Source organism: Mytilus edulis, chromosome 7, assembly GCF_963676685.1.
Source record: "Mytilus edulis chromosome 7, xbMytEdul2.2, whole genome shotgun sequence".
Lineage (NCBI taxonomy): Eukaryota > Metazoa > Mollusca > Bivalvia > Mytilida > Mytilidae > Mytilus > Mytilus edulis.
Window position 1 is genome coordinate 13,033,876 of NC_092350.1, and position 19,482 is coordinate 13,053,357.

At 32.6% G+C, this 19,482-nt stretch overlaps 3 protein-coding genes across 3 annotated transcripts in view; 1 reads left to right on the forward strand and 2 right to left on the reverse strand.

Moving 5' to 3' along the window:
- Positions 1–6,873, forward strand: part of LOC139482504 (uncharacterized) — an 84,423-nt gene extending 77,550 nt beyond the window's left edge. Inside the window, exons 20-23 of the mRNA XM_071266419.1 lie at positions 862–1,155; positions 1,482–1,749; positions 5,148–5,582; positions 6,759–6,873. Of these exons, the coding sequence (XP_071122520.1) occupies positions 862–1,155; positions 1,482–1,749; positions 5,148–5,582; positions 6,759–6,873 (1,112 nt within the window). The remainder of the gene's footprint in view (positions 1–861; positions 1,156–1,481; positions 1,750–5,147; positions 5,583–6,758) is intronic.
- LOC139530002 (receptor-type tyrosine-protein phosphatase alpha-like) overlaps positions 1–19,482 on the reverse strand; it is a 517,312-nt gene that overhangs the window by 429,586 nt on the left and 68,244 nt on the right. The gene's annotated exons all lie outside the window — the stretch shown is intronic.
- LOC139530012 (uncharacterized) lies at positions 8,899–15,561 on the reverse strand. Its single transcript, XM_071326038.1, has 4 exons — positions 15,319–15,561; positions 13,779–13,921; positions 12,217–12,358; positions 8,899–10,564 (listed from the first exon to the last, which is right to left on the reverse strand). The coding sequence occupies exons 1-4, from the start codon at positions 15,496–15,498 to the stop codon at positions 10,490–10,492; spliced, it is 540 nt and encodes a 179-aa protein (XP_071182139.1). The 5' UTR covers positions 15,499–15,561; the 3' UTR covers positions 8,899–10,489.

Genomic DNA, 19,482 nt, shown 5'->3' on the forward strand with positions numbered 1-19,482 from the left:
ATAAGTTGTCCAAAACCCCTATAAAATAAGTAAATTTGAAAAACATCTTGAAAATTATATTTGATCATTTAGATTATGGCACCTGTAAAACCCCTTGATTGCAAGACTTAGTTTACCTCTGTTTTGTCATACTTTGATAGAAATAATTGCTTCAAGTAAAATTGAGAATAAAATTAAGAATATTTCAAAAAGATAACAACCCGACGACAGAGAAGCAAACAGCCGAAGGCCACAGTTGGTCTTCAACACAGCAAGACAATCCCCCATGCGGAGGTGTGCTTCACCTGGCCCCTAAAAAATGTGTACTAGCTACAATGAAGGTCTGATACTAAACTCATACATACATACATCTTCTTAGTAGAATAAAGTATTATTGATACTTCAGTTCGATTCGGCATTCGAATATTCAGAAACTGATTTTTTCTTTTGTGCATCTAGATATTCATGAACAAAATATTATACAAAGATTATTGACATGAACTATTTTTGATCTCAACTGACCCTCATTGTAAAGGGGGGAATATAACAAAGGTGGTGTTATCATTCACTTTCTTTATTCATAGTAGTTATATACCAGTAACTGTAAAATTGCTATAATATATTCATTTTGATAAAAATCGCATGTTGATGTGTGTGTTTCTTTTATTTTCTTGTGTCTGTGGGTATCCCCCTCCTTGGATTATATTTTGCAACTCATTGAATTTAAATATTGAAAGTTATTTTCTGGTAATTACAAATATTGTTGTGTTCTTAATTCATCAAAGCAGTACTTTCAACGAGATCTTATAATTGATTGTATTATTCATGAATGAACATTGTACATTATCACTATTTTATCACTTTTTTTGGTTTATTAAATAGGATCTTCAATACACAATGGAATGATTCTTCTTCAAGCAGGGGCTGATCCATCTGTAGGAAATAGTTTTCAGTCAGTTTTAGATAACTATAAGTTGCGTGAAAATCAGGATTTTCTCCTTGAGCTGCTTAAGAAAGGAGCTAACCCGAATACACGTAGTGGACATGGTTCTAATCTGATTGAGGTTATTGGTAAAGAGAATACACAAATGGTAGAAGAACTCCTGAGATATGGCGCAGATGTCAACTTCGTAGATCACAATGCAAAAAGTGCTCTTCACCATGCGTGTGACATAGGTATATGTTTTAAATATTCTTTACAATACTATTATATCTTTGCCAGTTTGTAATGAAGATTTCTTTGAATTGATATTCAAAATTCAAAGTCAGTCGTTCTGATCATAATATTACCTATGATATAAGTTGTTTGCATTTTTTCTCATACCAATCTTTTTTCTGTGACATTTTAAAATGATAGTACTGATTGAACCCATGTCTATTTCTACTTTGAATCTATCGCTCATGTGGAAGACAAATTATAATATGTCCATCGGTATGTTTTGATTTGGTATAGATTTCCGTTTTTTGTTTGATTTTAAGTTTATTGTTAATTTCCTTTTCAGCGACGCCAGAAGTCAGAAATGGTATTATTCCTCTTCTTGTAAAGTATGGTGCAAACCTCAATTTAATGTCGCGTGACAGCAAGCGACCATTAGATATTTTGGTGCATAGGATGATCAGAGACGTCAGTGCACTTCAAATTATTAATGATGGAATGTACAGTCATCAATATTTGAAGTTAGATTTGTCATCATTCAACCAACTTATCAGAAGCGGTTCAGATCTAGCTCCAATAGAGGATAAAAGAGAAGGTTACTCTGGTGACTTTCTGTAAGACTTGTTTAATTTATAAAGATTTAAAGGAGAACTTACATCTGTGTTTAACATTGGTGTAAAGACTAAGTTACAAAATAGCATTTGGTAAATGTATATTAGAACGAAAACATGAGTGCAATTTGAATATTATCCCTCCTTTGTCATCTCTGTACTTTGTTCAGTATTTGGTACACGCTATTTGTCAAATAACCTTGACACTATATTCTGATTTTATTTAACCTGATCAAGGTTCGAACCCAAACCAATTATATAACCACGAGACCATTTACCCTTGAGTGCCGTTGTTATCGCCTTACCATCGCTACAATGTATGACTTTTTTTTTCTAAAAATATGCGTAAGGCAGAAAAAAGCGTATACTAATTTTCTAGACATCCGAATCTTTTAATTGCGTTGCATAAACAACAATAAAGTTGTCCTCATTTGTGGTTTTTATTTGAATGCTGTACCGCTAGCAAGAAAATTAACAAACCAGTTCTTCTATAAAAATTAGGCTTATATTGCATTCTTTGATTCACCAGAACAAATTTCTTGGAATTTTCTGGAAATGTCCATTCAGCAGGTTTATACTAAGCACATATAAATATCATGGTTACACAGTGACCTACATATAATATCATATACACGGGAGTAGTAAGTTTCATAAATGGCGAGAGTAAAAGAGGCTCAATAATGAATTTACTGACCCCATTTATATAAAGTTTAGTAGGTCACTAGTTCACTGTGTAACGCATTTATCTTACTGAATCTCTTAATATTGAGGATTTAGACGAAGTTTTTTTCTATATCACAATTTAAACAAAGCATTTAAGAGAACATTGAATTATTTACAGTGAGACAGTCGTCGTCTTGAAATATGGTATCAGCATGAACAAATTATATCAGCAATGCATGTATGTTCACAATGTATGTTACTCAGAGAACATCACCATTATTTAAAAAAAGAACTATTTCTAACTGTATACTTAAAATCTATTATATATAATAAAACACACTCAATGACCGTGTATTTTGAAAATAAATGCCCACTTACCGTCTATTCAAGTGACTCACAACCAATAAGTCTGAACTTAAAATAGAACACGTATGCTGATATAATATTATATATACACGGTTCTCACTTGTACGGTTTTCGAGTTTACGTGGTTTCAGAAACGCTATTCCTCATTATTGGAAAATACTAACTATCGTCTCGTGTATTCGGAGCTTTTTTATGATGAGTTGAAATTAAATATGAAGTCACATGCTGTTCTTTTACCAAAAATCAAATAACTGTTACGGAATTTTTGATAATAGTTATCAAAGGTACCAGGATTATAATTTAGTACGCCAGACGCGCGTTTCGTCTACATCAGACTCATCAGTGACGCTCATATCAAAATATTTATAAAGCCAAACAAGTACAAAGTTTAAGAGCATTGAGGATCCAAAATTCCAAAAAGTTGTGCCAAATACGGCCAGGGTAATCTATGCCTGGGATAAGAAAATCCTTAGTTTTTCGAAAAATTAAAAGTTTTGTAAACAGGAAATTTATAAAAATGACCACATTATTGATATTCATGTCAGCACCGTAGTAATGACTACTGGGCTGGTGATACCCTCGGGGACGAAACGTCCACAAGCAGTGGCATCGACTCAGTGGTGTAAATAGTTATCAAAGGTACCAGGATTATAATTTAGTACGCCAGACGCGCGTTTCGTCTACATAAGACTCATCAGTGACGCTCATATTAAAATATTTATAAAGCCAAACAAGTACAAAGTTGAAGAGCATTGAGGATCCAAAATTCCAAAAAGTTGTGCCAAATGCGGCTAGGGTAATCTATGCCTGGGATAAGAAAATCCTTAGTTTTTCGAAAAATTCAAAGTTTTGTAAACTGGAAATTTATAAAAATGATCACATTACTGATATGCATTGATATTCATTGATAGCTGATAACAGTTACTAGATCAAATAAAACTGTCGCTTCCGTACAGAAAATTGGACTTTTCAAATCAGTTTAAAAATTGTGACGTAAAATTTATCTAACATGTTTCATACAATGCCAGATTTTGAATTATCTTTTCCTAGGACAATTTTTAATATATATTGTCCGACAAGAATTATTCAAAAAGTTATTGAAAAAAAAACTGTGTTTCATCTGTATTTTTTTTTTAACTACATGTATAACCTGTTTTCAAGTTTTTTTGTATTTGTATCTATAATGAGTTATTATTTGATGGATGGGTTAAACTGCTTGCAATATTAGTTATGTACAGTTAAACCTTCAAGACATGATAACTACCAAATTTAGATAGACGCCTTTTGATAATGAAAGGAAGAATTAGTTTTTTTTTTATTTAACTGTATTTGATAAATAGACTTAGATTTAGTTTCAAATATTATTATTCAATTGTAACACTGCAAGTAGCCATCACATTCAAAAGGCTCAAGACCACAATTGATGACTCCATAATAGTTACATTAAGGTAAAACGTATTTTTTCTTATCTTTTTCTGCCCCTTTCGTATTCATTTCTAGTTTTTATAGTGTGAAAATGAAACAAAAGAGTTTAAATATTCTTTTGGATATTGTATTTCAACTGATTTTGATATTGACTTTTTCATAGGGAAATGGATGTGTTTTGACTAAATTTGTTAAATGCTGGAGTGCAATCTGTCTGAATGTTAGTTGTATTTTTGGACTAGTGCTTCATACACGCACAAAATATTTCATAAAAAGAATGAAAAAACGTTTTAAAGAATTTATAGAGAAGTTTGATTGTGGTATGTGGCCAAAACTGTAAGTTCCGCGGAATCCATTACAGATATTGATGATAAATGAAAAAAGTATTGATACATGTACGATAGTCCAAATCATATATTTTGTTTGTAAAAATTACCGTTGTTTTCTATGTTGTGTAACGTGTACCATTGTTTGTCTGATTGTTTTTTTCATTTGATGCCATGGCGTTGTCAGTTTATTTTCGATTTATGAGTTTGACTGTCGCTCTGGTATCTTTCGTCCCTGTTCTATCATCTAGTCGAATATAAATTAACTAGTGTCATCTGATAGACAATTCACATATTTTTTGCCATTTGCTTGGTGGTTTTTTAATGTCTTTTGTATTTGATAGGAAAGTAAGCAATATGCTGACTTGTGCATTTAAGAATGAGATTTATATTTTGGATACACGACAGAATCTAGGTTTATATTATTGTTTGCACTGAGAAGTCAATAACACATTGACAGATATTAAATGTGGGTCTGTTGTGGACAAAAGTAATTTAAAGCGACATATTACTATATATCCTTTATATATTATATTCTTTTTTAAATACTCCCGGATCTTTAATTCTATACATAAATCATTATAACATGCTTGTTTAAATGATAATTATTTTGTATTTTAGCGTTTTCCGTCACATTCGAAGTTTAACAAAAGCATCGTTATTCTTATCTCTTATAACAACTGGATTGCTAACCGCCGCAGATTATCTTTTACGGTGTGGTTGGGAAATTGAAAAAGATAAATGTCTTGCTAGTTTTGATATAACTAAATTAGACCTGTCAACTATTAAAGTCAATTATGAAACCTACAACAGAATGGAGATTGAAAAATCAAAGGCGGATTTATGGAATATTCTTGAAAATTCCAGAAAAGATACAAAACCCTTATCGGCACTTTGCAGAAAAAGTATAAGAAAACAACTATTGCTTGCATCTTGTGGATCGGATATTGCATCTAAAATATCAACATTACCAGTACCATTGAAAATACAGAAATTTCTTGATTTGACTGAATTTGTCCAAGACGATGAAATTATACTGTTAGAAGAAAAAGAAAGGTAAATGATCTAAATATAATAATATGGTTGTTTTTTAAATTGACACTTTTTCCTCAATTCACATTTCCTTATATATTGACGAATGCAAAGCTGTTTCTTATAAATGATAATTTATATGATAAGTCTCTTCATATATGCAATCAGATTTATTATCGAAATGCACATTTGGTGCATTATATATTTTATCATTGGTTATATTTGATTCATGTTATAATAAGATTATCTTATATTCTGCAACAGTTGTTATAGTTTCAACGTTTGGAGCACTCATTTTGCCCAGTAAAGCGTTTTGATATGCTCCGTCAATAATTCTCGAGAATTACAAAGGGAACGCTTTCAACAATTTCAAACTGTATATATTTCAGTAGCAAATGACTCTTTCGAAGAGTCCAAAATTCACGACAAGTCTTATGATAGGTGTTTTTTCTTTGTTGCTTCAACTTTGTTTTAAATACACTTTTTTCTTTTAACACCCTTTGACATGATTATATTCATCGTCATTTCATTAACAAGGTGTAATCAGTTATAAATTAATAAGAAAACTATGTTTTCATTTCACTAAACATAGATAAACAGATGTTGAAATGAATTAAAATGTCAAACTCACTTAAATACTTTCAGTGTGCAAATACTATTCAAACGAGACAAAACGAAATCATTTCTATGTGAGATTGTTTCGGAATGAATTAAACCTAAATTAACCACAATTACTGTTTGTATTGATAATTGAATTGTAAAGATTAGAAAACATGTAATAAATGAACAGATAATGAGATTTATAGATTTTACTATAACATAAACGCGACATAGTGCTGATACTGTGCATTTACGTTATACTGAACACTAGGATTCAAACAATTTTGAATTGTGTACAACTACGAAATTGCATTTCCAAATATAAGATACTACTTATTGATTGAATTTAAAATCAATGAGACAAATTCAAATTACAATAGAAATGTTTGTCTGTATTTGCACATTTCTTTTTAATATTTATTTCGAAATTTCTGTTTTAAAATTATAATATATCTTATCGACACGAATTTTGTACCATAACAGAGGGAATGACTTTATCTCTTTAACTTTTGTTTTGCATTATAGAACTCAGTTTGGATATCGAAGTGTCACATGCTCTGTTCAGTATATGTGTAAAAGCTCATGTTTATTTGTTTTCAGACAATCGCCTCGCAATCCCCTTGCTTTCAATGTAAGGCATTCATTGCACGCTGGGAACAGAGCTCGTAGTATTTTTATGGTTTCAGATTCTAGTTCTGATGATGATATTTACTAACCAGATTAGTCGAAAAGACATTGACAACCAACTTTTGGTTTTTGTGTCATTAATTTTAATCTTCATACAAAAAAAGTTTTTTTTTCTTCATTTAGTGAATGTTTTTAACCTATAAAGCTAAGTATGGCAACATATTTTTGTAGATTTTGATTATTATACTTTCTTCATATTGTATTCTTAAACAGACTAAAATGTCATGTGTGAAAATACTTAAGTCTGTTGAAAATACCTACATGTATCTTTATATGTATTTACCAAAAATATAGTATACCTTCACCGATCTCTAGAACTGAATAATGATGGAAATGGGAACATCTAATGTAAGGCTAGAACTCATACTATACTCTAATGAAGAATTGTAACATGAAGAGGGGCGAAAGAAACAAGAGAGACAGTCAAACTCATAGATCGACAATAAACTGACAACTCAATCGCTGAAAAGAAAAAGACAAACAGACATATAATAGTACACAGGACACATTAAAGTAAACTAAAAACTAAGCAACACGAACCCACCAAAAACTGGAGTTGATTTTAGGTGTTCCGTAAGGGTAAACAGATCCTGCTTTACATGTTTCACTCGTCGTGTTGCTCCTATTATTACAAACAAGTAAATAGTATAATTTGATAGGTCACGTTCGTGAAAAGAGATCGGGATTGTCGACATAAAGATCATCTCCAATATCATCTGAGAATCAGATATTCCATAACGGTCAACCAACTCGTGATTGCATCCATAAAATTTACGAAGGGATGACTTCAACTGCATCATTTGGAACTCTAAGTGTAATAGCTTCTTAGTGAGCAGCAACCCTCTATCAAAATAATCATGATAGGAAATACAAGCCCGGGAATATCGTATCAATTGGGAGATATATAATCCGTTTGTAGGCGCTGCTGGAATAATGCAACATAGAAATGGAAAGTTCCTAGTTGGGAAGCTGAAATCATCTCTTTTGTCGTACAATTATATTTCCAACCGACACTCATTGTCAATTTTTAGATGTAAGTCAAGATATGAGGCCGACTTAACTGTATCTATTGTATCCTTTATTTTTGATTCGATTGGATAGATGTGCTCACTAAATTTATGAATTATTAAGTGAGAGAATATCATCTATATAGCGGAAAGTAATGTTTAAGGATATTGTAAACATCTTATCTTTCTTCGTACGAAAATCCTGTATGAAAGTAGGCTCATTGATAATAAAGGAACAAATTGACAATAAGTGGACTACACTTGATTCCTATTGGAATGAAAAAAGTTTGTTGAAAAATCCGTTCTCAAAACGTAACAAATACATGTATGTTGTCAATCAAGAAACTAAGCATCTTGATAATGTCAATTTCAGAGAATTTTTATTTCATCCAACTGATTCTTTACGAATAGGATTTATCCCTCACTAAGACAAGATACTTGCATCTACGTTGGCAATTTTTGTTTTAAGAAAAACAAAGCAATATCAATTCTGTCTATTTGACATGGAATGGAGAATACTTGTGTAAAGTGTAGAAAAGTCAAATGTTTTAATAATATTGCAAGATGAAATAATATTTAAAAATCTTTGAAATTTTTTAGCATCCACATCTGATTCACGCCACCTGTAGAAAAGGCAGTTTCATAATAACTTTGAAGCTCGACTATGATCAGAACGTCTTAGTCTTGAAATTGAATGATGATGAAGTTTAACTCATTTCATCTTGGTTGCAAATGCAAGAGTTTTTAAAGGTAGATACTGCATTGAAAGTATTTTGACAAGTGTTAACATTAAGTTTGAAAATCCAATTAGATCATATATGTACGTACAATTAACCGAAGCATTCAATATATTATATTGTCATGTTATTTTGAGAATCAAAATAAATATACTAAAGAAAAGGAAAAGATATTTTAACTATCAACATTGCGTTATGATATACTATTATATAATTTTTAACAAATTAATGATACGCCGTTTCTCTATTCGGTCAGTCATATATGTATATGTATAGGTTTTTCAAGCGAATGAACTCAATGCAGTAATGTGTATTAGATTTAATTTAATCATTTATACATAACTAGAAAATGCTATAAGTAATTAAAAGTTGTAGATATTTTTCAGTACATTTATACTTTTCAAAGCCTTTTGAATACATTACGTATATATGCAAGTAGTATATTTTTACTATGTTCATTTGTTGTATATCAATGTATAATTGTTCATTTTGTTTTTATCTTAATACACACATACACAAAATTATTTTTGAGTTACTTATATTTGACCGTGAAAATAGTGGTCCTTGTACATGATACGTGCAATCGCGAAAGATTGCTATCTCTTTAAATGCCGTTCAACTATTTAAACGGTATAACATAAATGTTGTAATGCGAGTCTAATTTGGACAGTTTAGTGTCCTATACAATTTGCGTATAGTCAAGTTAAATTATTACTACAATTCAACAATTCTAAACGTTAACTGACAGCAGGTGAGGTACCTAATGAGCATTGATTGATATATACCAAATATTTGAAAAAATAGGAATCGAAAAGGCCGAACTGAAATTGATCGATTAATATTTGACAATATACCATTAACATTTAAATACGTCACAAACCTGTTAAACCAGCCAAGCATATTATGACACACGAACAAAAGCTGTTTCTTCATTATTATAAACAAGAACTATCTTTAAAAAAGATATCCGACGTATTTAAATTTGAGTATATGTTTAAAACTATCATTTCGATAACCTTCAGAAGCACAACGATACCATTTAAATAACGTTTTCTCTGTTTGTGTTCAGTATTCTCGGTCCTCGTATCTTTCTGTTTACATTCACCAAAACCCCGCGGAAATCTCACATGCGTAGGTGCGTTCTAAAAGTCATGTACGTTCGTAAAACAAAGTTTACGTTAAAAATTATATAATTGTCCCGAATAAACAGCTGTAACGGATGCAAAGAGCTTTTGGAGAAACAATTATTTTAATAAAAATATAAATCTTTGTAAGATCTAGTTCAAATATTTATAGTTTTTCACTTGCTTTCCATCACGATATAATTAACGAGACGTTTTTTTTCAAACACAACCAAATCACCCACCACGGCAGCATTTTGTATAATCACAGAAAGGATTTTCGAGCATGCGTATTCTGTTGCCATAGTTAAGCGTTCTTAAGTTAAAAGGGCACAAACCGAAACTATACCGACTACGTCGGAAAAATTCTACAGTTTTAGCGAGATACACTTTTTGCTAAATATTGCGTACTAGATTCTATAAATGTAAACAGATTAGATCTGATGATCTTTGGTTTATATTAGATACGTTTATGTCATGCATGTATGAATGAGTGTCTTTTCCCGATGAAATTAAACTATTTTCGGTTATAATGAAGAAAAAAAGAAACACGTCGGGTTATTGTATACATACAAAGATGAAGTATGATTGCAGATGAGAGAACTCTCCTAAAGAGATTAAATGACGTAGAAGTTCAGGAATTATTGGGCACCGTACGGCAAACTAACATATAATCGATGTTAGCCAATGTTATAGACTCCTTCTTTTTTCTTCATCCAGGCAAAATGTTTTTGAATAACTTTGTTAATCTGTACCAGCCAATGGACATTGTCAATTATTTACTCAATAATGTCATATGTATGAGCAGATTCTAAATAGCATTGGAGCACGTTGTATAATAACTTGTAGTCATCCTAAAAAAGAAATAAAATGAAAATGATATACAATTTAAACATATAGTTTGAAATCATTTTGGATAAAAAATAAATGCGCACAATAAAAACAAATTAATTCATTTGCAAGTACAAAACATAACATTTGCATTTGTCTTTTGGTCTCAAATTAATCAAAGTTGTTTTATTGGTCATTCGTTTTCGTATCATTTCGATGTGTTACAATTTGTACTATCACAGTTTCTGTAAAAATCTGTAAGTTCTGCTACTAAAACTAAATGTTTCCGATCTAACGGAGAAGCACTGTGTGACCAATTTTCGAGAAAATATGCTGATGCATTCTGATAATCAATTAAGTGATGGCTTTATTTCAAAGGGCAAATATTTTAAGGATGTTTGGGACAATATAAATTAACAATTACTACATTGGTAGGTTCTTCAAGAAGTGGATCGACTACGATGAGTAACGGGAAATTTGGACTGCCATAAGAAAGTGAGGACACGATTAAAATGAATAAAATCGTTGTCTTGAAACAGGCGAACTGAGAACCCTTCAAAGAGTTAATGTTATTACTAGGACATTTAACGAGCATATTAGGCGTTATAACGAACCTCCCACATTGGTTGATGCGTATTTATACATCTATGATAACCAAACTGACTCTTTACTTTAGCAACCGTTTTTTTTTATGCCCCACCTACGATAGTAGAGGGGCATTATGTTTTCTGGTCTCTGCGTCCGTTCGTCCGTTCGTCCGTCTGTCTGTCCGTTCGTCCGTCTGTCCCGCTCCAGGTTAAAGTTTTTGGTCAAGGTAGTTTTTGATGAAGTTGAAGTTCAATCGACTTCAAACTTAGTACACATGTTCCCTATGAAATGATCTTTCTAATTTTAATGACAAATTAGAGTTTTAACCCCAATTTCAAGGTCCACTGAACATGGAAAATGATAGTGCGAGTGGGGCATTCGTGTACTGAGGACACATTCTTGTTTCTTCTGAAATCAAGGGAAGACGAGATGACCATATGTGTACACCCATTCAATCATTAGGATTTGTTTGAATTTGCATTTAATATACAAACCGTTCACTTCTCCGTAAGTGATACAAAACATTATACTTTTAAAATAGGTTAACATTACGTGGATTAATTGGACAAAAATTATGCTTTTATTTAGTTGAAGTCATTTGATTCTTCGATATCGATATCAGTCTTCTTTATATATTCGTTGATATTTGAAAAACAAGTTAATGTCAGGTTAACTTGGTGCGTTTCTAAAATAATCATGTTTAGTATTGATTGTTGACAATTTTCACTCATTAAAACAATTTCCTCCTCAGTATACTGTATTGTTAGATCAAAGAAATTACATATCTGCATCGTTTTGGACCACACACTTACATAAATATTTGTGATCGGAAAATTCGAACGCTGAAGACTTCTAGATACGATTTAAAAGGTCATTTTGACAGTCATGGATATTATTGCTATATCTATACGCAATTTTGTACTCCCCTCGTTTCAATCCTAAAATATTGTTTTCGTTTTTATAGTTTGATATGCATTTTTTACATCAATATTTCATATAGTGTATCAACAGGTCCATAAGGAATTTAAAATAATACTGACCTGCGAATTCATCAACAAACATAATTCTACGTAAATTGAGCACTTACAAAGTTCTTGAAGAAATTTTTGCTGCTTTTGTTCACCGTCATTGCATTTTCCAAAACACAAAACGGTCTGCGGATTTTGCTTGACTTTATAACATTCAAACAGACACTCAAAACTCCACCAACTGACAATCCAGTATTTTGTCTATGTAAAAAAAAATCACAGTTACCAATCAAAATTAATTTAGAAAATCCCTATATAACATCAAGCTTTTGTTGTCGAAAACATAACGGAATGTTTAATATAACAATACGCAAAGGGATAACACCACTTTAACTATACATTGTCGTTACTTAATGAGCTTTTTATAGCTTGTTATGTGGTATGGTTGTTGCTCAATGTTGAAAGTTGTTGTACAGAGACATATGGATGCTGACTTTTTTATCATGTTGTTTTCTGCGTGTGAGTTGTCTCATTGGTAATTATACAACATCTTCTTATTTTAATATTTGTCTTGTGTTTGAACAGATATGCAAAGGTGACTATTCATGATTGATTGGTTGTAACTTGGTTTCCAGTGGCAATTGTGTTTTGCATATTCTATACAAGATCAAATAAAATAATAGACCAACAGGTTAGTTACAAAAAATAGACCAACCGAGATGAAGAACGAAGCATGTGTACTACTGGAAATTAGAATATATTTGATGATGATGAGTAATCTACCCTAGAACAGGCCACTAAGGAACCATTTATTAGTTGGTGCTCTCCATGCATGATGCATCGAATTTCGTCTACATTATTTCAGAACATGTTCTTTAATTTGTTAGAGTCCTGAACATGCGTGAGCTATAAGACAATTGTCGTAACGCAAACAGTCTTATGATTGAATTAAAAAAAACGGAACTTGAGCTATCAAATATCGGGCTTTTCAAAACGGATTAAACAATATGTTAATCTGCCAAAGCGGCTTGTAGTTTAAGTGGTACAAAAGGCAAATTACCAAATTAGGACGGCCGAAACGAACAACACACAGAGTGCTTGGTCTTGGTCAAATATTTCTTGGGTAGTATTGAAAAACTGGTACAAAAAATTACGTTATTGAACATTAATGACATTTTACAAACCTTTACCTCACTTTATATAAAATATTAACGTAATAGTCAACCTCGTCGCAAAATTACGTTGTAAAAATAGATAAGATTAGCCATTTTGGCGAAACACTCCTGACTTGCACATGTTGGAGTTGTACCATTTTGTAATATTACAAATTGAATTTCTTATCAGTTATCTTGTCGGATAAAAATTAGCGTAGACGTCAGCGTTACGTCACACTATATGTGGTTTCTTTTTATTCCATGCGATGGATAAGCACATATTGATGAATTCAATATCTGTGGTAAAGGGAATTTGAATCTTTTGATTTATTAACAATCATCGAAAAATGGTCGAAGTATTGAGACGAGTAAAATTGAAAACAAAACTCAAATTAGACGCTTTAAGCCATATATCGGACGATGGGAATAATTGACAGCAATTTTTCTTGAAACATCAAATATACAGTTAGCTTTATTGATAAAGTCATAAAATCTGTTATAAAGAAACAAAATCAGCTTTAATTTACCTGCCAATAATCATAACCGGAACATCTCTCTTTGCACTTGTTTTTTCCAGAAGATAACATAACGATTGGACAGAAGGATATTTATCAGAATCTTTCCAATTAGTAGTTTTATAGATGGTAACCTGATGCATTGACTGCCTTATCTGAAAGATGAACATTGAGAATAAAACGATATAATATTAAATATGAAGGTGTTTACTTTCATAGCTAAAGAACAAATACAAATACATGCAATACGTAAACAAAAAAAAAACTCAGCAGAAAAATTCAAACGATATGTCAAATCAAAAGTTGATTGACATTGACAATAAAAAAATTCCAAAGAGATGTGCCGAATACTGCTCACAAAGAAGCTTTAACACCCAAATTGCAAAGTGCAATCGTTGAAATCATTGCATTGAAATTGTTACTGACACCATCGTGAGTTGTTTGAACATTAGAGAATGTCTGTTTTTTTCACAAATGCGGTGTCCATTTCTCGAATGTGACCCAATCAATTAGACTAGTGGTCGGGATTTACTTACAAAACATTACACAACGGGTGAACATATCAAGCAGGCTCTGCATACCCTCATTAATCACCTGAATTCACTCCAGGTTTTGGTATTGCTGTCTATAACATTTTATGTTTGTGTTTTGTATAATGTTGTTGGTATTTTGGTTGTTTTTCTTTTTTGTTGTTGGCAATGGCGTTGTCAGAATTCGGAATTAAAGCAAGCACAGTGTGGCGCGCATGCAACACCGTTACTGATCATCAAAAAGTTACATTTACACGTACCTGGCAAACGTTTTAATTAAAAAGAAATTATAAATCAATTTAATGCGTGAACGCGTTTTTCTGGGAATAAATGACATAAGGTGAGTGATAAAAAGATAATAGAGAACTGTATTGGATGACTTGACTCTGCATTGGGCAGAATGATTCATCAAATAATAAAATTGAGAATGGAAGTATGTTTACAACGAAGATTTCTTTGTTTACGTCTCATCTAACCTTACTTTACAATAATGAAAATTAAAATCCTCAAATATTGGAATTTGGTGAGTCGAGCAGTTTATCTTTTTATATCTGGATGTTTTACTACAGAGATTCCACCTGTTTAGTCAACCTTTATTTATTGTATTTTGAAAAAAAACATATTAGGTAAATTTTACACTGTCCATCCCTTTTTAAATTTAAAGCATCGTTCTGGCTTTGCACCTTAAGAGGTTTGCCCGCCCCCCCCCCTTTTCACACACACACATATACGTTACAGTCTACTCTTGTTCAGAAATGGACTATTCATACATGTATATAAAGGTATGCCGCTGGAATAGTTTCAGTTTGTTTTGAAAAAATCTACTTATATTGTATCAATTTGCAATTTATGAATTCAAAATAGTTACGGTAATGCATTATGTATATTCGAGATAAGTGTCACCCTCTGAAAAGCATCATGTCAATAAAGAACAAACACAGATGGTTTTGTTAATTCTTTGCAATTTTTCACACATAAACAGTAAATAAATCATCATAATAAGCATATAATACGTCAATTACCTTGTTTTGCAAATTTAATGTTAACAGCATCATGTTCTTATTCTTCTTCTGGGCAGAATCCATCTCAACTTCTAACCTTTCCATTGTCAAGACGCCATCTAACGATGGATAAAACTCTGCCACCGTATCGCTTTCTTTCACCAGAAGAATGATATTTTCTATACCATTGTCGTCAACCATGGTCCAAAATTGCTCAGCACTATGTTTTGGAGGTATTTCTAGCAATATTGAGACGTTGTCTCTGTGAATCTAAAAGTATAACTTAAAAGATTGCATTTCACAAGTATCAATTGCAACAGTTTTGAATGTGTCTCCAGCATTTTCCTTTCACTTGTGTAATACATTATACACGTTTGAAAATGATCAAACGATATGTAATCTCTTCAGTACCTTCTATCACCAAAGACTGTCGGATGCCCTTTAGATAAATGTTTAGTTATGTCCGTCGTTGGTTTGTATTCTTTTACAAAATACAATATATGCATGATTTGTAATAAAATTATTTGGTAACGTTCATCTTTGAATTATCAGATTTATCGGGTAGATAGGTTTGTTATTTATAACTTTAATTTACAAGAATATATCGGGAGGATTAAACACCGTTTTATTGCAACAAAGACGAATTAGCTAAAACCCAATAAGTGTTCTTCAGAGATATAATCTGTATTGTCCTCAAATAAAATACATTCAACCCTTACTTATTGTCATCCATTCCACCACAAGAACACTACATTCTTTTTGTAATTATCTTGGTTTTAAATTTCACATTGAGCATGTTGAATGTACCCTTTATAACACATGCTATACTTTGATACAATTGAGAATTGTGAAATGTATCAAAGAGACAGCAATTCAACCATACAGCCAGAGGCCAAAAATATGTATTAAATACAGCGAGAAAATCTGGCACTCGGAAACGGGCTTCAGCTGGCCCCTTAACAAACAAATGTACTGGTTCATTGAAAATGGCCGTCATACAATACTAAAAAACAGATATATAAACTAAAATTAAAATCCTACAAGACTAACAAAGACAAGAGTCTACTGACAAGGGACATGCGCAAACATACATCCATAGTTGAATGAATCTCGTCTTTGCGATGTAAACAGTTTTCAAATCTATTTTTTCAAGTTGAATCTTATTTTGGTTTTCTACTAGCATCCACGTCATTGCGTTTCTTGTGGATATTTGAGTAATTGACAATCTTATCACCGTACTAAAATATAAAAAAATATTTCAGAAGTTTTCGGTAAAGCAAAAGAAAAAGACCGAACACACCTACTTGAATACAAAGAAAAGACGGCCCAAACAATTAAAATCCCGTTTGTTGTTAGCTTTCATCCTCACCTGACAAATCTTTAATCAATTGTCCACAAACACTGTCGTCTTATTGAAAATGATCCTTCCTTAAAAGAGATTTTTCCATCACCTCCCGTTATGGCTTACCGCAAACCCAAAAACCTCAAAGATATTCTAATAACATCCAAAGTATCTAAACAGGAGATATCAACAATCGGAGGTTATAAACCATGCGGAAGGGGCAATTGTAAGTGCTGCAAAGTCGCCAACATCGAAACCCAATTCGTCAGCACAGTCACAAAGAAAAAATACAACATATTTATAACATCAAATTGCAAAACACAAAATTGCATTTATGTTCTAACGTGTGGAACTTGCAAATTACAATATGTTGGTGAAACAGAAACACCAGTTAACATCCGACCAAATAACCATCGGTCATTTTATACAAAAGAAAGGAACTGCCCAATTACAATTGCAAGACGAGCAGGACATGATTTTGAAAACGTCACATTTCAAATCATTGAGAAAAATCAAAATTGGGATACACAAGGAAGACAAAAAAGAGAGAGATTTTGGATGCACCAGTTACGAACTCTTGGACCTGATGGACTCAATGAGAGAGACGAAAAAAGATTTAAAAGCAAATCAAAACCATAATAATCTTTAAATCATACAAATTAATTTATATAAATTCATACAATTAATCGAACATCTATAAATGTGTTAAACTTTTATTCCAACTTCATGTAGTTGTAGCTACAAACATATTTTATGCAACATCAATCAATATGTTACACTTTTCCTCAACTCTTGTAGAGATGAATCTACAAAAATAGTTTTTTTGTCATGCATCCAATTTCACCTTGAGAGATGCACACGCCTGATGAAGCTAATTTGTTTAGCGAAATATTGCGTATTTCTATTTAAAATCTATTAGAAAATTAGCGTGTTTAAGTTATATTCTTAGACATTTATATATATATATATAAACACTTATAAATATAATTATTTTCTGTGACTGTATATAACATTAATTTGTAGGATCCTTTACTATAGATAATTTAGCTGATCTGTAATAATAACATCTTCATGCCTTATATATCATGTACTGTAGTACGCCGCTAGATTAAAACTGATGAGGAAAGGTAACATACGGCCAGCGAAAGCTCTTTTTTGAGAGCTCAGCTGGTCGTGTGGTCTAGCGGGACGGCTGCAGTGCAGGCGATTTGGTGTCACGATATCACAGTAGCATGAGTTCGAATCCCGGCGAGGGAAGAACCAAAAATTTGCGAAAGCAAATTTACAGATCTAACATTGTTGGGTTGATGTTTAGACGAGTTGCATATACATTATGTACACAGCCATGTATCACTATCATTGATGGCGATCCGATGGACACATCTGTTGTAGAGTTGTCACTGACTCAGACGTACTTATAAATATAATTATTTTCTGTGACTGTATATTACATTAATTTGTAGGATCCTTCACTAAAGATAATTTAGCTGATCTGTAACAATAACATCTTCATGCCTTATATATCATGTACTGTAGTACGTCGCTAGATTAAAACTGACGAGGAAAGGTAACACACGGCCAGCGAAAGCTCTTTTTTTGAGAGCTCATCTGGTCGTGTGGTCAAGCGGGACGGCTGCAGTGCAGGCAATTGGGTGTCACGATATCACAGTAGCATGGGTTCGAATCCCGGCGAGGGAAGAACCAAAAATTTGCAAAAGCAAATTTACAGATCTAACATCGTTGGGTTGATGTTTAGACGAGTTGTATATATATATATATATATATAAGTACGTCTGAGTCAGTGACAACCCTACAACAGATGTATCCATCGGATCGCCATCAATGATGGTGATACATGGCTGTGTACATAATGTATATACAACTCGTCTAAACATCAACCCAACAATGTTAGATCTGTAAATTTGCTTTCGCAAATTTTTGGTTCTTCCCTCGCCGGGATTCGAACCCATGCTACTGTGATATCGTGACACCAAATCGCCTGCACTGCAGCCGTCCCGCTAGACCACACGACCACCTGGGCTCTCAAAAAAAGAGCTTTCGGTGGCCATATGTTACCTTTCCACGTCAGTTTTAATCTAGCGGCGTACTACAGTACATGATATATAAGGCATGAAGATGTTATTGTTACAGATCAGCTAAATTATCTATAGTAAAGGATCCTACAAATTAATGTAAGATACAGTCACAGAAAATAATTATATTCATAAGTACGTCTGAGTCAGTGACAACCCTACAACAGATGTATCCATCGGATCGCCATCAATGATGGTGATACATGGCTGTGTACATAATGTATATACAACTCGTCTAAACATCAACCCAACAATGTTAGATCTGTAAATTTGCTTTCGCAAATTTTTGGTTCTTCCCTCGCCGGGATTCGAACCCATGCTACTGTGATATCGTGACACCAAATCGCCTGCACTGCAGCCGTCCCGCTAGACCACACGACCACCTGGGCTCTCAAAAAAAGAGCTTTCGGTGGCCATATGTTACCTTTCCACGTCAGTTTTAATCTAGCGGCGTACTACAGTACATGATATATAAGGCATGAAGATGTTATTGTTACAGATCAGCTAAATTATCTATAGTAAAGGATCCTACAAATTAATGTAAGATACAGTCACAGAAAATAATTATATTCATAAGTACGTCTGAGTCAGTGACAACCCTACAACAGATGTATCCATCGGATCGCCATCAATGATGGTGATACATGGCTGTGTACATAATGTATATACAACTCGTCTAAACATCAACCCAACAATGTTAGATCTGTAAATTTGCTTTCGCAAATTTTTGGTTCTTCCCTCGCCGGGATT

Bases quoted from the DNA above. Each gene is read 5' to 3' on its own strand.
- LOC139530012 (XM_071326038.1), bottom strand. From the start codon at position 15,498: ATGGTTGACGACAATGGTATAGAAAATATCATTCTTCTGGTGAAAGAA. The intron at 13,922-15,318 runs GTAATTGACGTA...TTCATCTTTCAG, and splicing joins CATTAAATTTGCAAAACAAG to ATAAGGCAGTCAATGCATCA. The intron at 12,359-13,778 runs GTAAATTAAAGC...TTTTTTACATAG, and splicing joins CCGGTTATGATTATTGGCAG to ACAAAATACTGGATTGTCAG.